At 40.0% G+C, this 24,285-nt stretch overlaps 2 protein-coding genes and 1 long non-coding RNA gene across 3 annotated transcripts; 1 reads left to right on the top strand and 2 right to left on the bottom strand.

Annotated features, from left to right (window-relative positions):
- Nucleotides 1–7,195: 7,195 nt before the first annotated feature.
- On the bottom strand, nucleotides 7,196–11,674 carry LOC146516501 (uncharacterized). The gene is made up of 5 exons (XM_085163160.1): nucleotides 11,307–11,674; nucleotides 10,878–11,036; nucleotides 9,729–9,824; nucleotides 9,603–9,634; nucleotides 7,196–9,487 (listed from the first exon to the last, which is right to left on the bottom strand). The coding sequence occupies exons 1-5, from the start codon at nucleotides 11,641–11,643 to the stop codon at nucleotides 9,332–9,334; spliced, it is 780 nt and encodes a 259-aa protein (XP_085019286.1). The 5' UTR covers nucleotides 11,644–11,674; the 3' UTR covers nucleotides 7,196–9,331.
- A 1,842-nt stretch (nucleotides 11,675–13,516) lies between these two features.
- LOC146516500 (uncharacterized) lies at nucleotides 13,517–17,590 on the top strand. The gene is made up of 2 exons (XR_014874598.1): nucleotides 13,517–14,435; nucleotides 15,094–17,590. It is a non-coding gene; the product is annotated as an uncharacterized LOC146516500 (long non-coding RNA).
- Nucleotides 17,591–17,604: 14 nt separating this feature from the next.
- dnajb1b (DnaJ heat shock protein family (Hsp40) member B1b) lies at nucleotides 17,605–22,099 on the bottom strand. The gene is made up of 3 exons (XM_085163156.1): nucleotides 21,698–22,099; nucleotides 18,586–19,196; nucleotides 17,605–18,445 (listed from the first exon to the last, which is right to left on the bottom strand). Exons 1-3 carry the CDS (start codon nucleotides 21,906–21,908, stop codon nucleotides 18,212–18,214), a joined length of 1,056 nt encoding a protein of 351 aa, XP_085019282.1. The 5' UTR covers nucleotides 21,909–22,099; the 3' UTR covers nucleotides 17,605–18,211.
- Between the last annotated feature and the right edge of the window lie 2,186 nt (nucleotides 22,100–24,285).

Here is a 24,285-nt window from a genome sequence, read left to right as displayed (position 1 = left end):
TGGTAATATTTTTTGAATAATTTTGCCACTAAGAGATATGTAATATATATTAATACTTAACACAGTTCTTCAGAAACTACAGTATTTCGGACATGCCATCTTCAGAGATCGAAGACAATTCATGGCCCACGCTGCATCATTTTTATTAACTATTACCCACAAAAAGGAACCAAGTTGAGTTTTATGGGCGTGACACTGTTTCTGCTTGGATCGGCTTGGATCGGTAAATAATATCATGAAATTCGCAAAAGGGCACCAGAAATAATATTTATTTATTTAAAAAAGAGAATGCAGTCATATTCAGTGAACTTTGTTTGACTTAATTTTTTTTTTTCCCCAGGTTATCCTCGTCCCACCTTTTGCAACACCCTGCCCCACTAGTGGAGCCCTGTCCCACAGTTTGAGAAGCACTGTCTTACAGAGTGGCCTTAAATAGAATCGAGATGTTTCAGATGGCCTCAGGGCCTGCGCCAAAATCCCAGCAAATGCCATGGGTGTTAGTTATCAACTCGAGAGAAATGAAAGGACATTGACTTCATGTGTGTGCATACACTTAGTTTCAGTCAAATGATTCGATCTTCAGCATGAATTAACAAACGAAAACAAAGCAGGAACTGAAATCCAGCAAAGCTCCAAATTGACAACAACAAAGCCAATTACACTTCGCTATATACTGCTACATTTTCATCTTCACAGCTTCGCTCATTCATATAGCCAGCTTTTTGCAAAGGATAAAATTGTATTATTTTAAACAATAGCGAGATAAATAATTCACAATATAATCTGTTCTATTGTCAAGAGGACAAAACAAAAAGCAAACACTTTTTTAATCATTTTTATTAAAAAGTTGATTTGTTAACACACAATAAAAATAACTGGTGGGCTTTTTGAGGGATTCACAGGGGGCTCTGCAGACACAAGGACATTCACTGTTTGTAGAGCTTTCTGTATTTTTTAATTTTTTTTGCACATTTTCAATTTAAATGTGTAGTTTCTGAGGATACTATCACCTGTTCTTTCACATATACAAAGCTGGCAAAGGACTCATGTAGATCCCAGAGTTATTATCATTGTGATTTTGGTCCTCTGTGAGTGAATATCCTGAACCTGCAGGAAATTTGGAGAAAGAGATGTTTTCATAGATATCGAGGGGTACCCCACATTTGGTTGGTGTTGTTGGATCTTGTCTGTATTGGTGAGCAGACAAAGAGAAACTCTCATGTGACTTTTTACTACACTTTGTCTTCTTCTGTGATTCTGGTGATCCGTTGAAAAGGACAAAGACAAAAGAAATGAGCATTTTATGTCCCACATTTATCCCATATTGTTTACTTTTGTTAGGAAATCCAAATTCTTCCGCTTATCTTGGGCTGGGTTGCGGGGGCACCAGCCCAAGTAGAGAAGCCCAGACCTCCCTCTCCCCAGCCACCCCCTCCAGCTTATCCAGGGAAACACCAAGGTGTTCCTAGGCCAGCCGAGAGATGTAATCTCTCCAGCGTGTCCTGGGTCTGCCCCGCAGCCTCCTCCCGGTGGAACATGCCTGGAACACCTCACCCAGAAGGTGCCCAGGAGGCATCCTTGTCAGATGCCCAAACCACCTCAACTGGCTCCTTTCGATGTGAAGGAGCAGCGACTCTACTCTGAGCCCCACCCAGATGGCTGAACTTCTCACCCTATCTCTAAGGGAGAGGCCATGCACCCTTTGGAGGAAGCCCATTTCCGCCGCTTGTACCCGCTCTTGTTGATCTTGTTCTTTCGGTCACTACCCACGGCTCGTGACCATAGGTGTGGGTAGGGAGGTAGATTGATCGGTAGATCGAGAGCTTCGCTTTTACACTCAGCTCTCTCTTCACCACAACAGACCGGTACAGCGTCCGCATCACTGCAGCCGCAGCACCAATCCATCTGCCAATCTCCCACTCCCTTCTCCCGTCACTTGTATTAAGACCCCGAGATATTTAAATTCATCCACCATGGTGGTGGCCATTACCTGATGAAGCCAACAGAACCACATCATCCACGAAAAGCAGAGATGAGATTCTGAGACCACCCAAGTGAAAGCCTTCCATCACTTGGCTACGCCTAGAAATTCTGTCCATAGAAATTACGAACAGAATCGGTGACAAAGGGCAGCCCTGGCGGAGCCCATCACCCACCAGGAACGAGTCCGATTTATTGCCAGCTATGCAGACCAAGCTCTTGCAGCGGTTGTATAAGTATTGAATGGCCCGTAGCAATGGGCCAGACAACCCATACTCCCAGGGCACCCCCACAGGACACCCTGAGGGACACGGTTGAATGTCTTCTCCAAGTCTACAAAACACATTGTAACGTTGGACCCAAGAAACATATGCTGGAGCGAATATGTTGACAGCAGAACTTTTATTTGATACTGTGGTTTTATTGACTGGGACACAGACACTCCCGCTTTCTCTCTGCTGTCACGTCCGCTCTCCCTCCGACTATCACTGCCAACATATAAAGAGACACAATCACTGTCAGATCCCAGCACACCTGTTCAACCCGCCCCTGCACCGCCCCGGGAGCTCACTGCGTCACCCCTCCTCTGCAGCTGGCCAGAGACCACACCCACGCCACACACATGTAGACTGGTTGGACAAACTCCCATGCACCCTCAAGAATCCTTGAGAGAATAAAGAGCTGATCCAGTATTCCATGACCAGGACGAAAACCGCATTGTTCCTCCTGTATCTGAGGTTTGACTAGCAGACTAACTCTCCCTTCCAGCACTCTGGCATAGACCTTACCAGGGAGGCTGAGGAGTGTGATTCCCCTATAGTTGGAACACCTACCCAGTCTGCCAATCCAGGGGTACTGCCCCTGATCTCCATGCAACATTGTAGATGGATGTCAACCAAGACAGCCCTACAACATCCAGAGCCTTCAGGAACTCGGGGCGGACCTCATCTACCCCAGGGGCTATGCCACCAAGGAATTGTTTAACTCCCTCAGTGACCTCGCCCCCGGGGATTGGCGGGCCATTCCCTTTGTCCCCAGAATCTGCTTTCTCTGCGGAAGACATGCCAGTGGGATTAAGGAGGTCCTCAAAGTATTTCTTCCACCGCCCGATGACTTTCTTAGTCAAAGTCAGCAGTGGTCCGCCCGCACTATACACAGTGTTGGTAGAACACTGTTTTCCCCTCCTGAGTCGCCTGACGGTTTGCCAGAATTTTTTTGAGGCAGTCCGAAAGTCTTTTTCCATGGCTTCTCCGAACTCCTCCTACTCCCAAGTTTTTGCTTCAGCCACTACCCCCGCAGCGTTCCGCTTGGTCTGTCAGTACCTATCAGCTGCCTCCAAAGTCCCACAGGTTAACTATGCCTGATAGGACTCCTTCTTCAGCTTGGTGGCTCGCTTTGGTGACCCTGAACATGGTCCATTCGGACTCAATGTCCCCAGTCTCCCTCGGGGAGCTAGAAAATCCAATATTTAATTTTTTTAGACTGCTAAAGTATATTGTGTGAATTAGGAAAAAAGATCAGGACCTTTGTATCCATACATATATCTACTACAATTATCTGCAAGGATGCCCAGATCTGCCTCAGCCTAGTGGAATCCAGCTCTCCTGTCAAAATACCAACATTCTAAAATGGCGATCTAACCACCAAAAGGCTAGGTGAGGGAATTTAAAGTCACTTCCAACTTGTGATTAAAAAACTGAGGTCAGCCAATTGAGTTAAAAAAATAATAAAATACAGCGCAAAGAAAAAAGAACAGGACATCAGAACCAGTTACCTCACATGAGTGAAAAACTGGGTGGCTTTCTCCTGGCTTTTAGAAACAATTGTCAGGGTGATCTCCAGTTTCTGATTCATACCTCTCTTTTGTTTGCATTGCTGAGGTCTGTTATGTTGCAATAAACCTGTAGGTGATGTTTTGAGGTTTCTTTGTACTTCCTGAAGCATACTGCCAGTAGCAAAATAGAGATCAAAGCAAAACCCCCAATGGTGCCGTATACAACAGTGCCTGATAAAAGCAAAAGAATTGTCAAATTTTATTCATGTAAATTCTTTAAGTCATAATATTGATCAGAACTTTACCTGTGCTTATTTTAGGTTCTTCAGTAATGAAATTCAAGGCTGTATAGGACAGAAAGGAATTTCACTTTTAATTTATATGTGACTCATATTTATATGGACTGAAATTTGATTATGTTATATATTTATTGTACCTGTTGAAAGGTATGTAGGCTTCATGGTTCCTGTCCAGTAAGTGGGTTCTGTTGGTGCTTTGCCACAATCATGATAAAATATGTAAATGAATATTTAGCAAGTAAATATATTCACTGACAATTTCAAAGGCTGGACAATCTGGCCCTAAGCTCACAATGCAGTCACAATGCACACAGACTTGCCTATTGAGTTGTGGAGGACATACATCTGTAAATGGGTCAGGTCTGCTATTAATCTGACATTTGAAGGTTTGTCGGTACAAAAGTGAGTAAATGAGAGCTACATTTCCACCATGATGACAGTGTTTAAACTGTTTTGACATAAGTGCTGTTTTATGCCATATTTATTTATATTTTGAAAAGTTTTCCACATCAACTATAAAAACTCGGTTTTAGCCATATGCTATTACACGTGCTGACAACTGTCAATAAAAAAACATTCTTGTTGTTTGTTCTTTTTTATTCTGATATCAACATCAGAGGTCATTCCACCAATTATGAGAAACACAAGAGCAAAGGCTTATATTCAGACCACATGAGGGCAAATAAAAAAAAATAACCAGTTGTGGGTAATGTAATAAGTTACTATCATACAGCATGTATACTGTTGCTAAGCTTCACTTACTTTCAAACATCCTGGAAATCTGTTTCATCTGCCTGGTTTTGGGAATTATCTCCTTGCCTCACCTGCCTGCCCTCCTGCCGTCACACTACCACAGAACCTTCAACGCTCAGGACAGCCGACACACACCACCAAACCCACCCGGACCGCACCACCTCTCCTTCAACGCTTCCGTCTCCCACCTGCACAGTAAGACAAAGAAACTCATAGCCTCCAGTCTCTCCAGAACTCCTCACTGGCTACCATTTTAACACCGCTCTCCTTTCTTCCAGTGCGTACCTAATCACCAGTCCAGCTCCCGTTGCTTTCTTGGACCTGTCACTCTGCTTTTCCTCCTCTCTCCAAGCCAAGACCCCATGCCCCATTTATCAAGCCTTAAGTCGAGTGCCACTGTAAATAATATCCTTGTCCTGGTTAATAAAACACTGTTAAAACCTTGGGCAACTGACTGCACTCAGATCAAAGGGGGCTGAATAATTATGCACACCCCACTTTTCAGTTATTTATTTGTAAAAAAAAAATATTTGGAATCATGTATGATTTTTGTTCTACTTCTCACGTGTACACCACTTTGTATTGGTCTTTCACGTGGAATTCCAATAAAATTGATTCATGTTTGTGGCTGTAATGTGTAATGGCAGCCTAGGGCTCAGGTTGATTTTCAGTTTTTTTAATTGTATCATCAACTCTGTGGCTTTATGTTCTGGACACGGGTGATGAGGAGGGCTAGGAGAGAACTGACTGTAGGCATCAAGAGATGCGCACAAAAGATTCAGGGTAATTTTTCTTCCCAGGATCCATGCAGTATGTGGAGGGGTATCAAGTGCATCACTGACTGCTATATCAGGGATACACAATGCCCTAGGGATCCTTCTCTGCCTGAGGCTCTCAACTGGTTCTATACCCGCTTTGAGGACCCTAACCTAACCTAACCTAACCCCCCCCCAATGATCAGACTCTCACCACCATCAGATGAAGTCACCCTCAGTGTGACCGCAGCTGAAGTGAAGAGGACCCTCAAGAGGATTAAACCCTGCAAAGCTGCCGCCCCAGATAATATCCCCGGGCGGGTTTTGAGGAACTGGGCTGATCAGCTCACTGAGGTCCTGACAGACATCTTTAACTCCTCCCTCGTCCAGGCAGCTGTCCCCACCTGTATGAAGACCGCCACCATCATCCCAGTCCCCAAGAGCTCTGCTGTGACAGGTCGAAATGACTATTGCCCAGTAACCCTCACGCCGATTGTCACAAAATGCTTTGAGAGGCTGATTATGGCCCACATCAAAGCCATCATCAGTGTCACTCCAGACCCAGACCAGTACGCCTACCGGAAGAATCGATCCACAGAAGATGCCATCTCTTCTGTGGTTCACACCACCCTCACCCACCTGGAGCAGAAGAATTCATACGTCCGAAAATGAGATTTTTAATCTCAATGAGATTTTTTACCTGGATAAATAAAGGACTAATAGTATGCTCTTTATGGACTTCTCATCTGCGTTCAACACAATGATCCCGCAGACACTTGTTGATAAGTTACTGACTCTTAGACTGAGTTCCTCTCTTTGTAACTGGGTTCTGGACTTGCTGGCCAACAGACCGCCATCTGTGAGGATCCACAATGTCTCCTCATCTTCCATAGCCCCCTGTTCATGCTGCTTACATATGACTGCTTACCCAACCATCCAGGCCGTCATATTGTGAAGTTTGCGGACGACACAGCTGTGGTTGGTTGCATCACAAACAATGATGAGACCGGCTGCAGGAAGGAGGTGGAACACTTGGAGGACTGGTGCAGGAAAAACAATCTCTGAGGAGGATTAAATGCAAAACCACCAGACTGAGAAGCAGCTTCATTTTGAAGCTGTGAGACTTCTCATTGCATAAATGGACAAGAGCTGATATTGTAGCACCTTAATCACTACTGACACTTACTGACACTGTCACTTTATCAATGCTGGTCATCATGCCCTTTTGCTGCTAAAATATTTATACCTATATTTATACCTACATTTTATATCCATGCTCCATACTGGTACTCAGGTTGTTGCACTCTATTTATTGTAGTATTTATCATATTATTTTATTACTTGTTGTTAAAAGATTTTGAATTTTATTAATATTCAACTGTGATAATTGCCTATGTTTAGCTTATTTGAATTTTGTAGTAATGCCTGTACATATCGTGTCAGCAAATTCTTTAGCTGGAACAAAGTGATCACATGAGGAAGTTGCTCAAGTTTAGACAACACCCACATGTATTGTTTTAACCCACTACAAGATCGTTAATCAACTTGTCCATCTTTGTCTTGCAAGGCTGCATCCTGTGCAGCCTCGTATGCAATCACCAGATAAGAAGTTGTTTTTTCCTGAACTTGTACTCCACCCATGAGTGTCACGTGAGTAGGACAGTATATAATAAAGTTTGACCAGATGCCTGGCGCGCATTTCTGCACTGACTCTGTAGTTGACAGATCGTGCACAGAAATCGTCCATGTACATGAATTAACTCTGGGCCCATGATTCTTTGCTTTCCTGAGGTTTTTCTCCTTACACTTGTTATTCTGTTTTTGTTTTAAAAAATATTTATTACTTTAAAAAAAATCCTGTTTCTTCGTTATTCTGTTTCTTTTCGCTCCGGGACCGTGTGTACATAATTTTGTTCCACCTCATGTAAACATGTGATGCGAATGACAATAAAGCTCCTTGAATCCTTAAAAAGTGTTGAGCTGTCAACTGATCACCACCTGGTGGTGAGTTGGATCAAGAGGCGCAGGAGGATGCTGGACAGACCTGGGTGCCTAAACAGATAGTGAGGGTGCACTGGGAATGCCTGGCAGAGGCCCCCATACGCGAGATCTTCAAGCCCCACCTTCAACAGAGTTTCGAAAGCATTCAGAGGAAGACTGGGGACATTGAGCCTGGGCAGACCATGTTCAGCACCTGCATTGGTGAAGCGGCTGCACTGAGATGCAGCTGCAAAGTGGTTGGTGCCTGTCATGGTGCTAAACCCCAAACCAGATGGTGGACACTGGATCTGAAGTATACCATCAGGCTAAAGGAGCCGTATTACCAAAAACCAGGGGATGAAAGAAATGGTCTTCATTGTGGCTAAAAAACTGTTAGTTATGTAGTTCTTTCTTTTCTAAATAGTCGCCTCAGGCTGTGCCTTTACAAGGCTAATTGTTAAAAACTTAAAACATATTTAAATATGTGCATATGATCCACAACTCTCCATCTTGTCATATAAACAATTAGTATTTTGTAAATTATATTCAAACATTTTCAGTCTATTAAAAACAATACAACAAGGTGAGTGTAGACCTACCATGAGCACACATAGAAGCCACAATGAAGGACAGACTGGCTTCTGCAGGTTCTGCTTTTGAAAAATAATCTTTATAAAATAATCTGTCAATTTATGTTGGCTCAGTTTCCTCCTGTTTTTCACTTATTAGCTTAGGTAAGCAAGTTGTCTTTTGGTTGGGCTTAGGGCCCTTTAGAGTTTTGTTATCTTGCCATTGCTCCCTGCTGACTTAAATAAATGGCTGCATAGCATTTTGAAAAGTATTCTGTTTTTGCTCTTTTTTGGGTGGTGTGTGACTGGAGGGTCACTTTTCTTGTTGCGTTCAATTCCCTCTTTAGACCAAGAATGTAACAGCCTTAAATGACAGAAAAGCTTTTTTTGTTTAAAGAACAAATTAAATGCCACACACAAAGTAATCTTTACCTTGAGAAAGCTCAGTAATATGAGTCATTGTTTTTTAGAGTTGTCGTTTAATGGTTTAAGAAATGACTGTGCCCCCCAATGACTTTGTCACCAAACATATCCTTCCTAGCAAATAAGCCACAAAGAAGTCAACGTTTTGTAGCAGACGTGCATGTCTGTACCAGTAGATGTCTGACTCATCGTGTGGTCACAGTGCTTACGAACATTATGTTCTTTAAAGAATACTGAAGCAGAACCACTTTATAAACTAAAAGTATATTTTGATATCAACAAACGTTTTAATAATTTTTGTTTCCTTTTGTCTCCTTATGAATAATCCAACCAAAATAATCTACACCTATGGTGCATTATACTGCATGTATGATGTCCATCTAAATAATCTGCATCCAAAGTCACTCTTCTATTTGCTTTCTGTAGGTTTAAGTAAGCAGTGTGATGTGACATCAAGTAACAGACAAGCTAAATGAAATAAATGTGACCTAAGGCCACATTCTGTAAAGGCTGCTAAAAAAAGTGTAAAGGTTGAATATACCGCTTGTGTGTCGCACCATCATTTGGTATGACTATGATACCACTTTAAATTTGCGTTTAGAAATACAACCTTTGTTCTTGCTGCTGTTCATATTTCTAATGTCTCCGCTTATTGTTTATGATATAAAACCAACTAAAGGATCCAAATTGGAATATAGAAATATGAAAAATCTCTCAAAGAATTAGAGTCAAATAGTTTGCTTTATTTTTATGTAAAATTCAAAGAAGAAAAAAAGCTGTCAGGACAAAAAAGACTTCTCAGTCCATGGTTTGAGGTTCTCCTGCCTCGTAGATGGCAGCATATTCGGAGGTGTAATTATCATCGGTCTCTGGAGCAACATCTGACTCAAAGGCCTGCAGCTCCACTGCAACCTGACCAGATTCAACATCTGTATTTTCCTCCCGATGATCACTCTGTGAATAAATCACCATTGTAGCTATTTTCTGAGCAGTGAACATTAGTGTTTGAAACAGCCTTTAGATATGGAAACTCAGTTTTAAAATAGTTGAATAACAAATGGTCACTCACCTCACCCTTGCTGTCTTCAGCTCTGTTCGGACCTTTTGAGATAAACAAAAAAATTTGTAATGTACCTGAACAATACCCTGCCATGGAATTATTATACTTTACTGTCTCTAAACCTGTGCTACTAGCCTGTGTGACTCTGCCAGTGTCCATAGAAAATAACAGGGATGATGGCACAGACCAGAAGAGCTAAGGTCCCTGAGACAATGATGACCATTGTAGTGTCTGCACAAAACAAAAGACTTTCCTTTAGTTTGAAGAACAGCAGGTTCATAAAACAAATCAAGACAATTGTCCTAAACACATTTTAAATCTTCTTATTTTTATGGGAAAAAAAGCACTAATCAATATCTTGTGTCATGTTAAAGTTTATTTCTGTTGATAATATTCCCTGTATTCTAGGAGTAAAGTTACTTTTATGGTGTACCACTTTGCCAAAGTTTGTGTGACAAATGTGACAGTATAGTTAAAACTTAAAATTTTCATTTATTACAATTTTTTTTAATCTATGACAACATTTAAAAATTATCTCAGGTGAACTACAAAACATGACATTGTACACTGTGTCGTTATCTATTTAACAAAACCTAAACCAAAATGGAGAAGCACTGTGTGAAAAACTAAGCAAACGTTTGATGCTTGCATGGGAATTAAGAAGGAAAGCAGTAGCCAGGTGCTGCTAGTGTAAGTGGGACTACCTCTTGCACTAGTTTTAGCAGTTTGCGGGTCTGCAGCATTCAGGTATTCACGTGAATGTTCTTAAGACTTCTGGAACTATGTCCCTTAGACAGATGAGACCAAAGTGGAGATGTTTGTCATTTTAACAGTGCCACATTTGGTGAAAGCCAAAAACCCAAACCACTAAAACAATTATTATATTACATGTAAATTTTTAAGTTCTATCCATTCTCTTCCGCTTATTCTTATCAAGGTCGCAGGGGGTGGAGCCTATCGCAGCTATCATAGGGCAAAAGGCAGGGTAGAGACCCTGGACAGGTATCCAGCTGTAGCTAGATTATGAGTACCACAAATACAAAACAATGAAATGGAGAATGTGTAAGCAAGACTGTGGAATGTCATTATTTTGTTATTACTGACCAAGTATCTTCATGCCATCAGTTGGAAGCAATGCTATGCTGTAGCACACAAAAAATCAACTTTGATGTAATGTATAAATCTGAGTCTGATTAAACCATTCTTATCCAGAGTTTTGCTATACATACATGCTGTATTCGCTGTTGTTAATCGTGCTATCAGATCCATGCGGCCTTGAAATACCTGTGAGTCGGGATACTTCATGTCTGTTTCTCTTTCCACCTGAGGGTGAAGATGCTGCTGGTGATTGCTCGGTGCTGGAGGTAAAGCTGTCATGTGACAGAAGTGCCGTTTTGTTCAGAATGATAGTAGTGGAGGAAGGAGATCTGGGAACAGTGGAAGCTTTGAGAGAAGAGGACGCAGGAAGACTGGTGAGAGATAATGCTTGTGTGCTCATGTGACACTGTTAGTAACTTTGTTAATAAAGAAGTTAATAGACATTTCAGTCTTAATTTAGTTAAGTATTGCAAATGCCAGCCACATACTGGTGGGCTCAACATTAGTGCACAAAAATGGTCAAATGATTGCATTATGCTAACCTACAGTTAAAACTTTGACCTTAAAATGGGTCACCTGCACCAATGAAAGAAACCTGCAGGAAACTTAACCTACCTTCTACAACTATGAGATTAATTTCCCGATACAACACATTCAAGGTTTTCTCCACTCCACAGCGATATCTCCCTGTGTCCGCTTTCTCCAGCTTCTTTATAGCCACATTGAAGACTCCATCTTCTCTGCCATTGTTAATGCTGTATCTTCCTTGACTTATGACAGTGGATCGCCTCCTCTCACTCTGAATGAGAATGCTTTCGCTGGAGCAGACTCCTTTGCAGAAATACATGCTGTTGTATTTGGCACCGCTGTCTCTGTTCCAGCTACCGGAGCAGAGGATGGAGACCTCACCTCCAACACGGCCGCTCACCTCTAGCACTTCTGAGGCCACCATACTCACAACTGCAGTTTGACACAAAAAGGCCTGGTTAATTCAATTCAATTCAATTCAATTTTATTTATATAGCGCCAAATCACAACAAATGTCGCCTCAAGGCGCTTCAGCTGGTTACAGCTTAACACTGGCTCTAACCAGCATACAAATGTGGTGAACACAAATTATATTTCTTGCTGTACTGACTTCTTTATCTTCTCATGCATTTTGATCTTGGAAAAACATTTCATTTCATTCAAATTGAAACTTGATGTCCACATGACATGGATCATGCCCTACTAACCCGCTCAGGGTTGATCTTTATGTTTGTTTTCTCTGAATGCTTGTCTTCTATCTTTCCATTTTCTCCTCACCCCAAATGGTTCAGGCTTTTTTCCCTCTGAGTCTAACACTGCTGAGTTTCTTTCTTTCCAAGGGAACCATTCTCTTTAGCTTTACCTTATGATTTAAAATGCACTGAGGAGAGTGCTGCTTTGCTATAGAAATAAGATCAACTGATATACCATAGTTAACTGTTGGTTTGAGTCAAGGAAATTATAAAATACAGTTTAATGGCATCAAAAGAAAGCACTGTAGACTTCTAATCCTTCAAACATTCTCTGCAAATTAGAAAAAAAATGCATATCCATGCAGAGAAGAGGCTAAACAAAGAAACCTTTTATTTCACAGCCAGAGTTAAGTATCCTCAAGCATTATAAAAACATTGATGAAAAGATAAACAGTTTAATTGATTTCTGCCATACAAGCTCTTTGATATTTGTTTACTATTTTTGAAAGGGACTATTTTAACCCAAACCATGGTTCTTTCATAAACTTAACCAAAATGTGACTGATGACTAAATTTAAAAAAAAGACTACTTCATAATTTATTATACTTGCAATTCATCGCATTGAAATAACAACATTTTCCCACTCTATTCTATTCTATCATAATATTATGTTGCCATTTCATTATAAATATGTAAGTAATAAAGTTAAAAAAGCATAATTATTAAGAATTGTATGACTGTAACTTGTAATTAATATAACACAAAAATTATCACACCAAACATCTTAACTTACTCTCTTGTTGTACATATCAATTTAATGATTTTAAGATGATAATATACTAAGAGTAGTACATTCAACTATACTGAATAAGATCGCTTTTGATGGCTTAACATTATGATTATATTGTATGCATTGCAAACAATCACAAAATTTTGTTTTTATCTTTTTTTAGAGTTTAATTGAGATTCAAAGTCACTGCAGCTGCATTACAAATAAAAACCAGTTAAAGTCTATATATCATATTAGACCAATCTTTGATTGTGTTAAGAATAGCCTCATAATTCACATAAATTTAATTAATCAGACATTCATTAAAAGTAAAATATTCTATTTATTTTTGAAATTACTGGAGATGACCTGACAATTTCAAAACTGCTCTAACAGATCAAAAAGATCCATTTTCATTTAAGAAAATGCCATGAAGATAACTCCAAAAAACTGATTCACCTACACATATTGCATTTATTTCTTCACTTCAATTCATGTATTAGTACAGATTAAAAATAGAATATAGCTTTTACTGATTAAAACAAATGCCTCTGGATAGAACTGATCAAAACTCACCTGAGAAGCAAAAAGACACGAGGACATGAAGGGGCTTCATTTTTTTTTATCCGAGTAGAAAATAAGGTAAGTAAAAAAAACAGCGCAGCAGAAATGTCTAGCAGTCCACCTCAAATTAGTCATCTGATTCACTGCTCAAAGATTGAGTAAAGCTACAAAGCTGTGCTTGTACCAAGAAATGATTGCATCTTGTTTGCCTTCAGCTAATGTCATTATTAAATGGGCATGATGTTGTTTGACCGTCCCTCTTTAGCTAAAAAAAATTAGTTCATGACTCTTTCAGGGTAAGAACTCTTCACCACTGGCTCTTCCATTTGTTTTAGTACATACAGTCCATGAAGCTCAAGGGCATCAAACTCAACAAGCAGACTCTGCTGACCATGTCACGGGTATCAGAGGACAGTCTGAGGATTCTTTCATATTGCAAAGTAGCCATTCAAACCACAGCTATATAAGAAAATCATACTTATGCTCATTAAATACTCCCAATGAACTCTAACTAACTGGGATGAGAAGGGGTCAATCCAAGGCATCTTCTTGGCATTGCTATCTCTATTATTAACTAAAAAACTGAAATGCCTTGTCTTCTCAATATCTCAATATTATAAATTAGGAAATTTACTTATTATATTTATGTTTTACAGACATTACCTTGAATGAACCAGGGCTGCATGGCCCTTTTGATTTAGTCCAAATTAGTCCTGCATGCAGGGTTCATACGCCTTTTTCAGGGCCAAATTCAAGCACTTTTTAAGCACTTTCAACGTCCCTTTTCAAGCTTTTCCACTAGTAGAACTGACACACAAAACAACAACTACACTACACACTAACTACACAAGACAACTCCAAACATGGTAAATGTCACAAATCTCTCACATATCAAAACACTCTGGCTGTATCCCAATTCAGGGTCAGGGTATAATCGGCCTTAAAATGCAGCCTTTAGGGCTGCATTTTAAGGCTGATTACATCACAGCGATGCGACGAATGCTGTCCCAATTCAAAGGCTGCTCGAAATGCAGCCCTCAAATGTGTCCTTCATTTCCCTGAATTTTAAGGCTGTGGTGGTGTAGACTTTGTGGCCCAGCATATCCCACTATTCATAGCACGGCAGTCGGTGTGGATAATTTTGCCGCAGATGGCAAAATCCGGAGCGGCCGAAGAGTAAACTGTTAAAAGTAAGTACTGAATATTATGTCACTCATTTATGTGCAAATGTTTAATGATGAGGAACATTAAAACATTACTGTTGGCCATATGTCGGCAAAGTTATTTGCCATTAGCGATGCTTGTACTTTCAGCGTTTACTTGGTTTTAAAGCTTTTAAAATATAATAATACAATAGTCGACCTTAATCTTACAGAGAATGTGATGATTTTATGGATAATTAAAGTCAGTCATATATCCACAAACACAACAAGCTGAAAATCAGTGATGCTGCTCGGTTTGCAGTCCTGAATATCAAGGCACAAGCAGGATTCACTGCACTGTTAATGTTAGCTATGTTATATTGCTGCCTCTGTTCGGTGGTGTCGAGCCAAACGGACTTTAACGTGTGTTTGAACGAGCTGACGGTTCACTCGTTAAGCTGAAAGAAAGATGCTTTAATCACAGCAGTCACACATGTGTCCAATGTACCATCTGGGAACTCTTCTTGTTTCGTAATAACACAAACACTAAATCCTCCTTCTCTGGTGCTGTTTTGTAGCAGTGTATACACCTGAGACTGTCACCTGTCTGTCTGTCCTGCACTCTCTCTCTGTTTCTTTCTCTCTGATTGTGTAATAAAATTATGAACATGTATTTATAAGTTACACTTGTGTTTGAATCCTGCAGCTTATCACACATTTGATTTCCATGTGTGACAACTGCAAGTGTCCAGAGTGAGGACAGACTGAGGGACTCACTGCTGCACATCATCTGTGAGGCTTTGCACCCCTGATGATCCACCAGGACAAACTCAGCAGTGTGTGAGGAAGAGGAGGAGGAAGAGCCAGCAGCAGCTGACAGATGGAGAGAATAGACAGACTGTTCCCTGTTTGTGAAGGACTGCTAGAAAAATTTAACATAACTAATCGTCTGTCCTGAATCAGTCTTATTAGGTAATGTTCAAATAATTTTATCATTTCAGTGTTTTCAGTGTGGGAGAAAGTACTCAGGACCTTCAAGTTACACACTATGAAAGGCAGAAACAAGTTTAATATTCAGAAACCTAAAGTATGTATCAGCAGCAGAATGGACCTAAAAATAGATGTTTGTTTCAGTTCTATGAAGCTTTGAGTATTCTGGATTAGTAGTACTGTTGTGTTTATTGTATCAGGTTGCTGTAATTGTTTATATGCTTTATATATTCTGAGGTAAGTTGATCTATAGTGTTACATCATATTCTATAAGGATGTTATGTGTTTGTATACTTCCTGCCCAGTTTGACCCATTTAACAGAAGTCAGCCTGTTTAAGGCTCTGATATCTATTCTGTATGACTTAAAGCAGTTATGACATGGTCTGATTTTCTCACCCAATGAAGGAATATTTTATATATCGGTCTACTCTTCATTCTATCAGAAACCGTTATCACAGCTCGTACATTTGCTTTTTACACATATATGTAAGCATTGAGCCACATTTAGTAATGCCAACATATTAAACGAACAATATTTGTCTCTTATATATAATACACCTATATATACAGTGTCAAAGATACTCGTCTTTGAGTGAAGATTTAAGGTGATAGGAACGATAAATAAATGCAACTTGAATCTTTACTGAAGCTCAGTATTTGACACGGAGTTCATACTCCCTGCTGTAATGATTAATAATGATTAATATAATAACTATAATATTGGCCATATTATATTTACAATACCAATGTGAAATGACTTTAATCTCATGAACAACATTAGCTAATTGTTATTCACTAGCTAATCTTAAAATGACTGTTCAGTACAGAAATGAAGCCCAACAATCATGTTTTTACAGTCCCGTGGTCTCAGCCTCGGATACTTATTAAATCACACAGAGCTCATGTAGAAACAAATGAACTAAATGTGTTCTCCTTCATCTCTGTCAAACAAAGCTGTATGACACGTTTCCAGCTGTTAGTGTCATGGTTGCTAGGCAACCTGGGTAGCGCGACGGAGGCTAGACCGTCCCATTTCACAAGCCTCGCACTTCCGGCCTCAGCGGTCTTTGAGTACGCGGCCCTTGAGGACCGTTGAGGCTGTGTACTTTGAGACTGCAGACCATGAATTGGGATACAGCCAGAGGCGCAAGGTAGCCCAGGCAGGGAATTTTGCTTTTACATTTTACGACTCATTTTATTTTTCTATCTGATAAGAAAGCTATTCAATCAGATAGTTATTTGTGGTCAATGAAATACAGTTACACTTTCAAGCACCACATCTGAAATTCAAGCACTTTTCAAACCTTGAAAATGCAACATTAAATTCAAGCATTTTCAAGGATTTCAAGCACTCGTACGAACCCTGTGCATGTTGTGAGCAAAATCTGTGATGTGCAATGTATAAAACTGAAATAAAGGTATGACTTTTAGGAAGTTTTTTTTTTTTTTACCATATGTCTATGCTTTAGCATGTAGTCTGGTAAAAACGACCCAAAACACAAAATAAACAAATTAAATAACCTTCTACTAATACTTTTATTGAATTAGGACAAATGTTAACATCCTGCAGAAATACATGGGTTCAATAAATAAAATTACATTTTCTTTTGTGAAATGGTTATCATGTGCATATATTTTGATAACAAAGAAAGCATTATTCAGAGATGCATTATTCAGAGTAACAAGAGAACAGGACTCATCAGACCATGGAACCTATCAGCCAACAATCCAGTTACTTTTGAACCTCTAAAACTGGGGAAATATGTATATTAAAAAAAAGGTTGCACGTCCATTAATACAATGTTAATACAATGGTTAAACCCCTTGAGATGTAACTTATAGTCTGCACTTTAGTTATATGCCGTTTGATTTAAGCTTAACTGTGGTGGTTTACAAAGGCAAAATTTCAATGAGATTAAATTATAGAATTAAGTATGCACATTTATAGCGGCAGCAGACAAGACTTTGAATTTTAAACCTTGTTAGTCAAAAGTGACATCGCACTTAGTGAATGTAGGAGACTCGGACAGTTCCCCTCATAGTGTTCCTTTCATCTCTGTCGAATAGCAGACATTCACCAGAGGAAGAAAATCATGAGGTAAAATTTGCCCTTATTGAATTTCAATTTTCCTTCCATTACATGGAAACAGTATCCCTTTTGACAGACCTTAATTTGAAATACTCACAGAGCAATAAAAAAAAACAAAAAACAGTAAGACTACTCTCTTTAACATTAAACAATTTTAATGTCTTTATTGTCCAAAGATAGCACAACATTTGTGATTTAAATGTCACTCCTTACAGCATCAATTGCAACACCACTCATTCAAACACACATAAAAATCTCTTGATGTCATGAAGCAAGTCTCTCAGAAAAGGAAACTTTTTATCCATCATCAGAAACGTTATAGGACCTCTATACTAAATATGTAAACATTGCAATGCAAACGTTCCTGTTGCAATTTCTTACAAAAAAATAAAAACTTCTTAATGAGACTTTTAGAATGAACAAGAGCTCCCGCAGAATAGTGCACATGAATTTTATATATTATACACTCAGTGTCATCAAAATATAATATTCAGTAAATCAAACACCACACAGTATCAGTCATATATATACATTCTAGTCTGTGAATTGCTTTACCCATTCAGGTAAGCGTGTTCCAAAGGTGGTTCTGACACTACAGATGATCAAGTAGACCAAGGATGATCTGACTCATCAGTTTGTCCTATATTGGCTGGAGTGAGTTTAACCGCCACGAGTAACCACGTGATGTTTGAAAACATTTATATTGGCAGCTTTGTTTTCGTTTTGTTGGTATGATTGTCTTTTTTAAGATCGAGGAAGGACCTGAGCAATTGTGTCCCGTGCGCTCTGAGTGAGCCGCTCTGGGAACCTGACCTCATACTCTACTATTAGGTCTCCCCGACGATCAGGTCGTTTGGGATAAGGTAGCCCTTCTCCACTAATTCGTCGCTTCATCCCCGGATGCACAATATCTGTTGATGACACAGTGACTGTTCTGCCATCTACTGTGGGTGCATTGACTGTACAGCCACACAAAGCCTGGTGGATCAGAAGATAGAGAAGAAAAACATTAGGAATTCCAGTTAACTTCATATGTCATTTAGTTAACATTTAAATTGATTTTAAAAAACAAAAAACATTGAAAATGTATTTTTAATGTTATATGTACTCTTACTTACATCTCTGAGTGAGATCTTGGCGGTGTAAATGATGTCAGAGCCGTCACGTTTGAACACTGGATGTGGCTTGTCTTTCAACACAAATACAATGTCAGCTGGAACGTTTGTAGGAGTCTCGTCTCCCTCTTTAGGAAACGTAATTTTAGTGCCCTCTTTCCAGCCTTTCTTTATTTGCACCTCTAGGATTTTCTCTTCTTTCCTTAATGTTCGGCCATCAGGGTTCAGCCTTTTCCGAGAGATTTTCATTTTTTTGGTGCAACCTGACAACACTTCCTCCAAGGTCACCCGGAGATCGTGAACTACAGGAGGATCCTGCTGCTTCTTTACCACACTAGTGTGACCGCCCATACCAGAGCTGAAGGAGCGAGGGAACCCACCCATTCCCCCCATTCCGCCGCCACCCATCCCGCCGCCACCCATCCCAAAGCGGGCAAATGGGTCATCAGTGTCCATTTCCTCATCCATGCCTCCATTCCGCCCGCCAAAGAACTGTTCAAATGGGTTACGTCCACCAAAGAACTCTGCAAAGATGGCATGGGGGTCGCCCTGGAAGGTGTAGCTGAAGGTGCCAGGACCACCACCACCACCAGTAGGGCCTCCGCCTTTCAGTCCTGGAAGCATAGTAGAAACAATCAGATTAAAAGGATTCAGTTTGGGTTTGGCACACTGCAGTAAGTTTGTTTTGTTTTTTTATTCTTGTAAGAAACAGTTGTTAGTAGGGATGGGTACCGGTATCCGGTGCCATGATGGCACCGGTTCTGACATAAACGGTAGTAACCAGACTGAAAAGCAGCGCACATTTCGGTGCTTTATTTCGGTGCTTTTTTTTCCTGAGATGTGATACACTTTGAATTCTAGCCAATCATTTTACGTTTCCGGGGATAGTAGGCGGGTCCAGGTACGTACGTTCTTTTAGAGCAGAGCTACAGATTAAAAATGCCCAAGGCGAAGCGGTCAAAAGTCTTGCTGTACTTCACAGCAAAAGATGCAAACTCAGCAGCCTGCAACAAGTGCTTTAAGGTGATACTGTGGAAAGGAGGTAACACCTGAAATCCGATGAAACACCTGGCGACGCATAGCGTTTTTTTTAAAAGCCGAAAAATGCGCCGTATTTGATAGCTTGCTGCGAGACCTCACACCGAGCGCATCTACTGCAGGTGTGGTGCCTGTTATCGGACGAAGAGTTAGCAACATCCCCCAAAAAGCTGAAGAGTAGAGTCCTGGCCCCTAGCCCTGCCAGTGTAGCAGAAATGATGAGGATGATGATGGCAGCAGCAGCCGTTCTTCTCTGCGTGAGTAGCTTAATGTTGTTCGTGTATAATTTACGTTGAGTAGGCTAACCACGTTATTACATTAATGTATGTAAGGTGAACTAGCAAACACCATCATAGCTACATGCGGCTGTCTTCTTGTTTGATGGCAGATACTCCCTTCACCCTGGCCAAAAAGGCTAAAATGACCAAATAAAAAGTGGGAAACAGTTAAACATGAGAGGTTTTTGGATAAAGTTTTTGTTTTTTCCATTGTTAAAGCACTGCTTCCAGCCAAGAGTGATACCATATATGCCCTATAGCTGCAGAAAAGGCTAACATTGTTATCTTTTTACAAAAAAAACAGCTGAACATGAGAGGTTTTTGGACCAATTTTGTGTTCTCCATTCTTTAAGCACCGGTTCGAGCACCGTTTAAGCACCGGCACCGTTTCAAAAGTACCGGTTTGGCACCGGTATCAGATAAAACCTAAACGATACCCATCCCTAGTTGTTAGTCATCATTATCTTGCTTTTGTGCAACTTATTTAATGCAAATTACAAATTTTAGATTTTTATTAGTATTGATTTTAAAATATCCCATACACTAATGAGGTTCACGTGAATGCTGGTATAAAGAGAATTTTATTATACCATGTTTTTTCGTTTAAACAATAGTATGAACAAAGTTATTTTGTGCTTTGATTTTGCAAACACCCTTTAAAGTACATAAGCAGATGTGAAACTAGCATAACACTAAAATCAGCCAGGAAACAGCGCTAAAACACATTTGTCATGTTAGAATTAATAGCCCCCCCACCCCAAAAAAAGTGGCACAAACCAGGTATAACCAAAGTTATACAGCAGCTGCTGTTTAACTGTGTGCCAAAATATTACTTGTCAGCATCCTTATTTGGAAATGCTCTCAGTTCAGGAGGTACCAAGAAGAATGTGAAGAAATACAACACGAATGCTTGTGTAATGCTGTGATCACTGGGGATAACTGAGGTTTCCACTGCATAAGTGCACTGGGTAGGTGATTTTTCACAATTTTACCAGGCTTTACTAGGAGTAACTTAAGTATTCCATGAGAGTAGCTGGGATATGTCCAGTTGGGTGCATGGAGTGGCACTGCCCCCCCTCTACCAATAGCCTTGTGCTAGAGTACTGTTAATCTCACAATGTCCATCATCATTGTCTAACTGCATGAATAGGAGCAATGGTGGACTGCACCTTAGTACAACGAGGACAACGCTGAAGCACTTGAAGGTTATGCTTCCACTTCACTATACTTTAGATGTAAATTTTTTACATTGATATTCATTTATTTTAAAGCTTTACTTTGTTGTTGACTTTGAAGACTTTAAACTATAAGCATATTATGCTTTATGCTTTGGCTTGTTGTAATGTTAAAACATCTGTGCTAATACTTAAGTAGAAGTTTCCACCATTTCAGGTTTTCGTGAACTAAAAATATCAACACCGAGGTTAGCTAGTCATCGTTAGGGCCTAAAAGCCGAGCCCCCCGCCCCTTTCCTGTCCCGTCAGATGCAGAACCCTTCAGCTTCTCTCCGTACTTCATCAAGTTCTTGCAGAAACATGCAATGCGAGTATTGCCGTCAGCAGACCAGCTCTCCTGTCCTGGCTCAGAGACAAGCCACTGACTGAAGGTCGGAGGACAGGAGGAGAGCCAGGACAGCGCCATGACACACAGGATTATCCCAGTTTAGTATACACATGTTCAGAACTGTTGTTTCCGTCCAGCCTTGTTGACAGCTTGTAGCTTCAACTGTGTTAAACGTTATTTTGACGGCGCCTTGATGATTATTGGCCCCGCAATATTGCATGATTTAGAAAACTTACCTTCTTCACCAAAACGGTCGTATATATCTTTTTTCTTAGGGTCGCTCAAAACGTCGTAAGCTTCAGCAATCTCCTTGAATTTCTCCTCGGCTCCCGGTGACTTGTTTTTGTCAGGGTGATAACGCAGAGCCTGTTTACGATAAGCTTTCTTGATGTCGTCCTCCGATGCTCCTTTCTTAATCCCCAAAATCTCATAGTAGTCTTTACCCATTTTGACCAACCAGTGGCCTAGCCTGTTGTAGCTGTTGGTAAATTGCTGGTGATGAACTTATGCCGCACGTCCTCAGTCCTGTCTCAACTCGATCCGCTCAGCCCCGCATATTTTCTTTATAAACAGTGTGGAAACTTCCAGAGTTTTCCATAACCATCCTGAACAATCTCCTCGGTGACGCTGCGCCAGGGACACGCCCAGCGGGACGTCACGCCATGATGCCTTCATGTGCTGTCGGACATATTTCTCAACCTACGTTTCATGCCTGATCCAAGAGTGTCAAACATATTTTAGTTCACTGGCCACACACAGCCCAATTTGCTTTCAAAAGGGCCAGATCAGTACTCCAGTAAGTACTCCAGAACAACCTACTCAAAACATTTTCTGCTAATTAAGCAGAATTAGTTTTTATTTAAAATTATATTAATGACATATAAAGCCCCATATGGTCTGACTCGTGTATGTATATGTATGTATGCTTTATAACACCAAATGGCCTCTCAGATCATCTGATCAGGGTCTTTTTCAACAATCTTATTTTAAAACCAGAGGTGATCACTCATTTGAGGTTGGAGTGCCTAAACTTTGGAGAAGCCTTTCTCACCCTGTCAGGGCAACTTAATCAGTGGTCTGTTTCAAGGCACTGCTGAAAACCCCTTTTATAGGTCAACCTTTTCTGAATCCTATTATTTTTGGCCATAGTTTACATCTGATGTGTGCATTCAAGTGTGTATGTTAGAATTAGAACATAAGAACGTCTATTTGACTTGCTGTATGCTTGAACATATATATTTACCTTTAATATGGAGTTTTGTTTTTTACAAACTGTGTGTTTCAGAAAGCACTGTACAAATAAATTAATTAATTAAAAGCATAAAATCTTTATATGTAGAGTATTTGTAAGTAAAGGGCATAGTACTTTCCATACATTTCCATACATTTTTGCTCTTGTGTAGCAATGCTGGCAATACGTAACTTTACAGAGAATATCATTTCATTGAAAAACTTTATTTCAGGGCTTTTCTCCAATTTTCACACCCCACATCCTGCAAAGCCATGACTAAGTTGTTTCTGGTATGTTTGACAACCTTCGCTGTCTTGATAAACATAACTTTAGGTTTATTTTGATGCAAAACAAGATCACAAGACTACTCTTGATTATTCCAAAATATTTCAAACATTAGAACAAATCCATTCCTACATGTCCCGTGGGATTATTGGCTTGGCACACCAAATGCAATCTGAAGCTGAGTGAACAGCTGGCAGGAACTTCCACGCTTGGGTGCGGCTCAGATTTAAGACAAATAAATTCACTGCTTACTGACTGGTGGTGAACAGGAAGATGTAACAATAACACTGTGCCATCAGGAGGGATCAGCCTTTTTTAGACCTGTTACCTCAATCAGAGGAAAGCAGACAAGAAACATGTGAAAGAGATACAGTAACTGCCATGTTTGATGGGATTAAACTGCATAATTTGGCTGTATTCTACCATGTAGCCACATCTGGAAGCCCACTTTTTCATCTCTTTAAACTGCATTTTTTTAAATCTCTGTTTTACACAAACTGATTTAAATGTTGAAGCTAGATAATACATAAGTGTAATGATTTGCTGCCACTGCTAAGACCACCTTTTCATTATAATAATAATAATAATATTATTAATCACTTATTTTAAAAAAGGATCCAAGCTAAATCTGACTTAAGTACAAAACACACAATAGCATCAACAAACTCAAGTTTTATTATTTACTCAATAGAAATCTACCATATTGAGTGAACATTTTTGTCTATCAGTGGGTAACCAACCCACAGTTTGACAACCTCTGCCTTAGAGGAAAGGTTCACTACAAATTAATACAGACACCATCATCAAAACACCAAATGCTGTGATATTCTTTGGTAAAACGGGCCTCCATCTCTCTTGAGTTTCAGAGACTTTAATATAAGTTAAAATAACGATGCACTGGAGCAACAGCGGGGTTTATGGTAACATAGCCCCTCATTACCATACTATATATATAATTCACTATGTTTTATCAAAAAGTGGTTTTTGTTGTTTAAGCAATATATGACTAAATCTTTTTTTTTTTTTAATTACAAGTATCACTAGACTCCTGTCTGCACTCTGTGGGTTTCCTCAGTTTCATTCGCTGTTGTGCAAGACAGCACTGGGTTGTATAAAAGTAATATATTCCAATTTGTAAGATAAACTTCTTCGTCATGTGAAGGAAAACCTGTTTTCCAGGTGAGTGCTGCTGCCAGTACAAACTGAAAGGGTGGTAAAAGAAAGACCCACCCAAATCACTGTAGCAGTCTCCTGTTTTTTTCATAGGACAAGCGGCAGGGTACACCCTGAACAGGTTGCCAGCCTATT

This window comes from Neolamprologus multifasciatus, chromosome 6 (genome assembly GCF_963576455.1).
Source record: "Neolamprologus multifasciatus chromosome 6, fNeoMul1.2, whole genome shotgun sequence".
Lineage (NCBI taxonomy): Eukaryota > Metazoa > Chordata > Actinopteri > Cichliformes > Cichlidae > Neolamprologus > Neolamprologus multifasciatus.
This window is presented reverse-complemented; position numbering and strand designations above follow the sequence as displayed.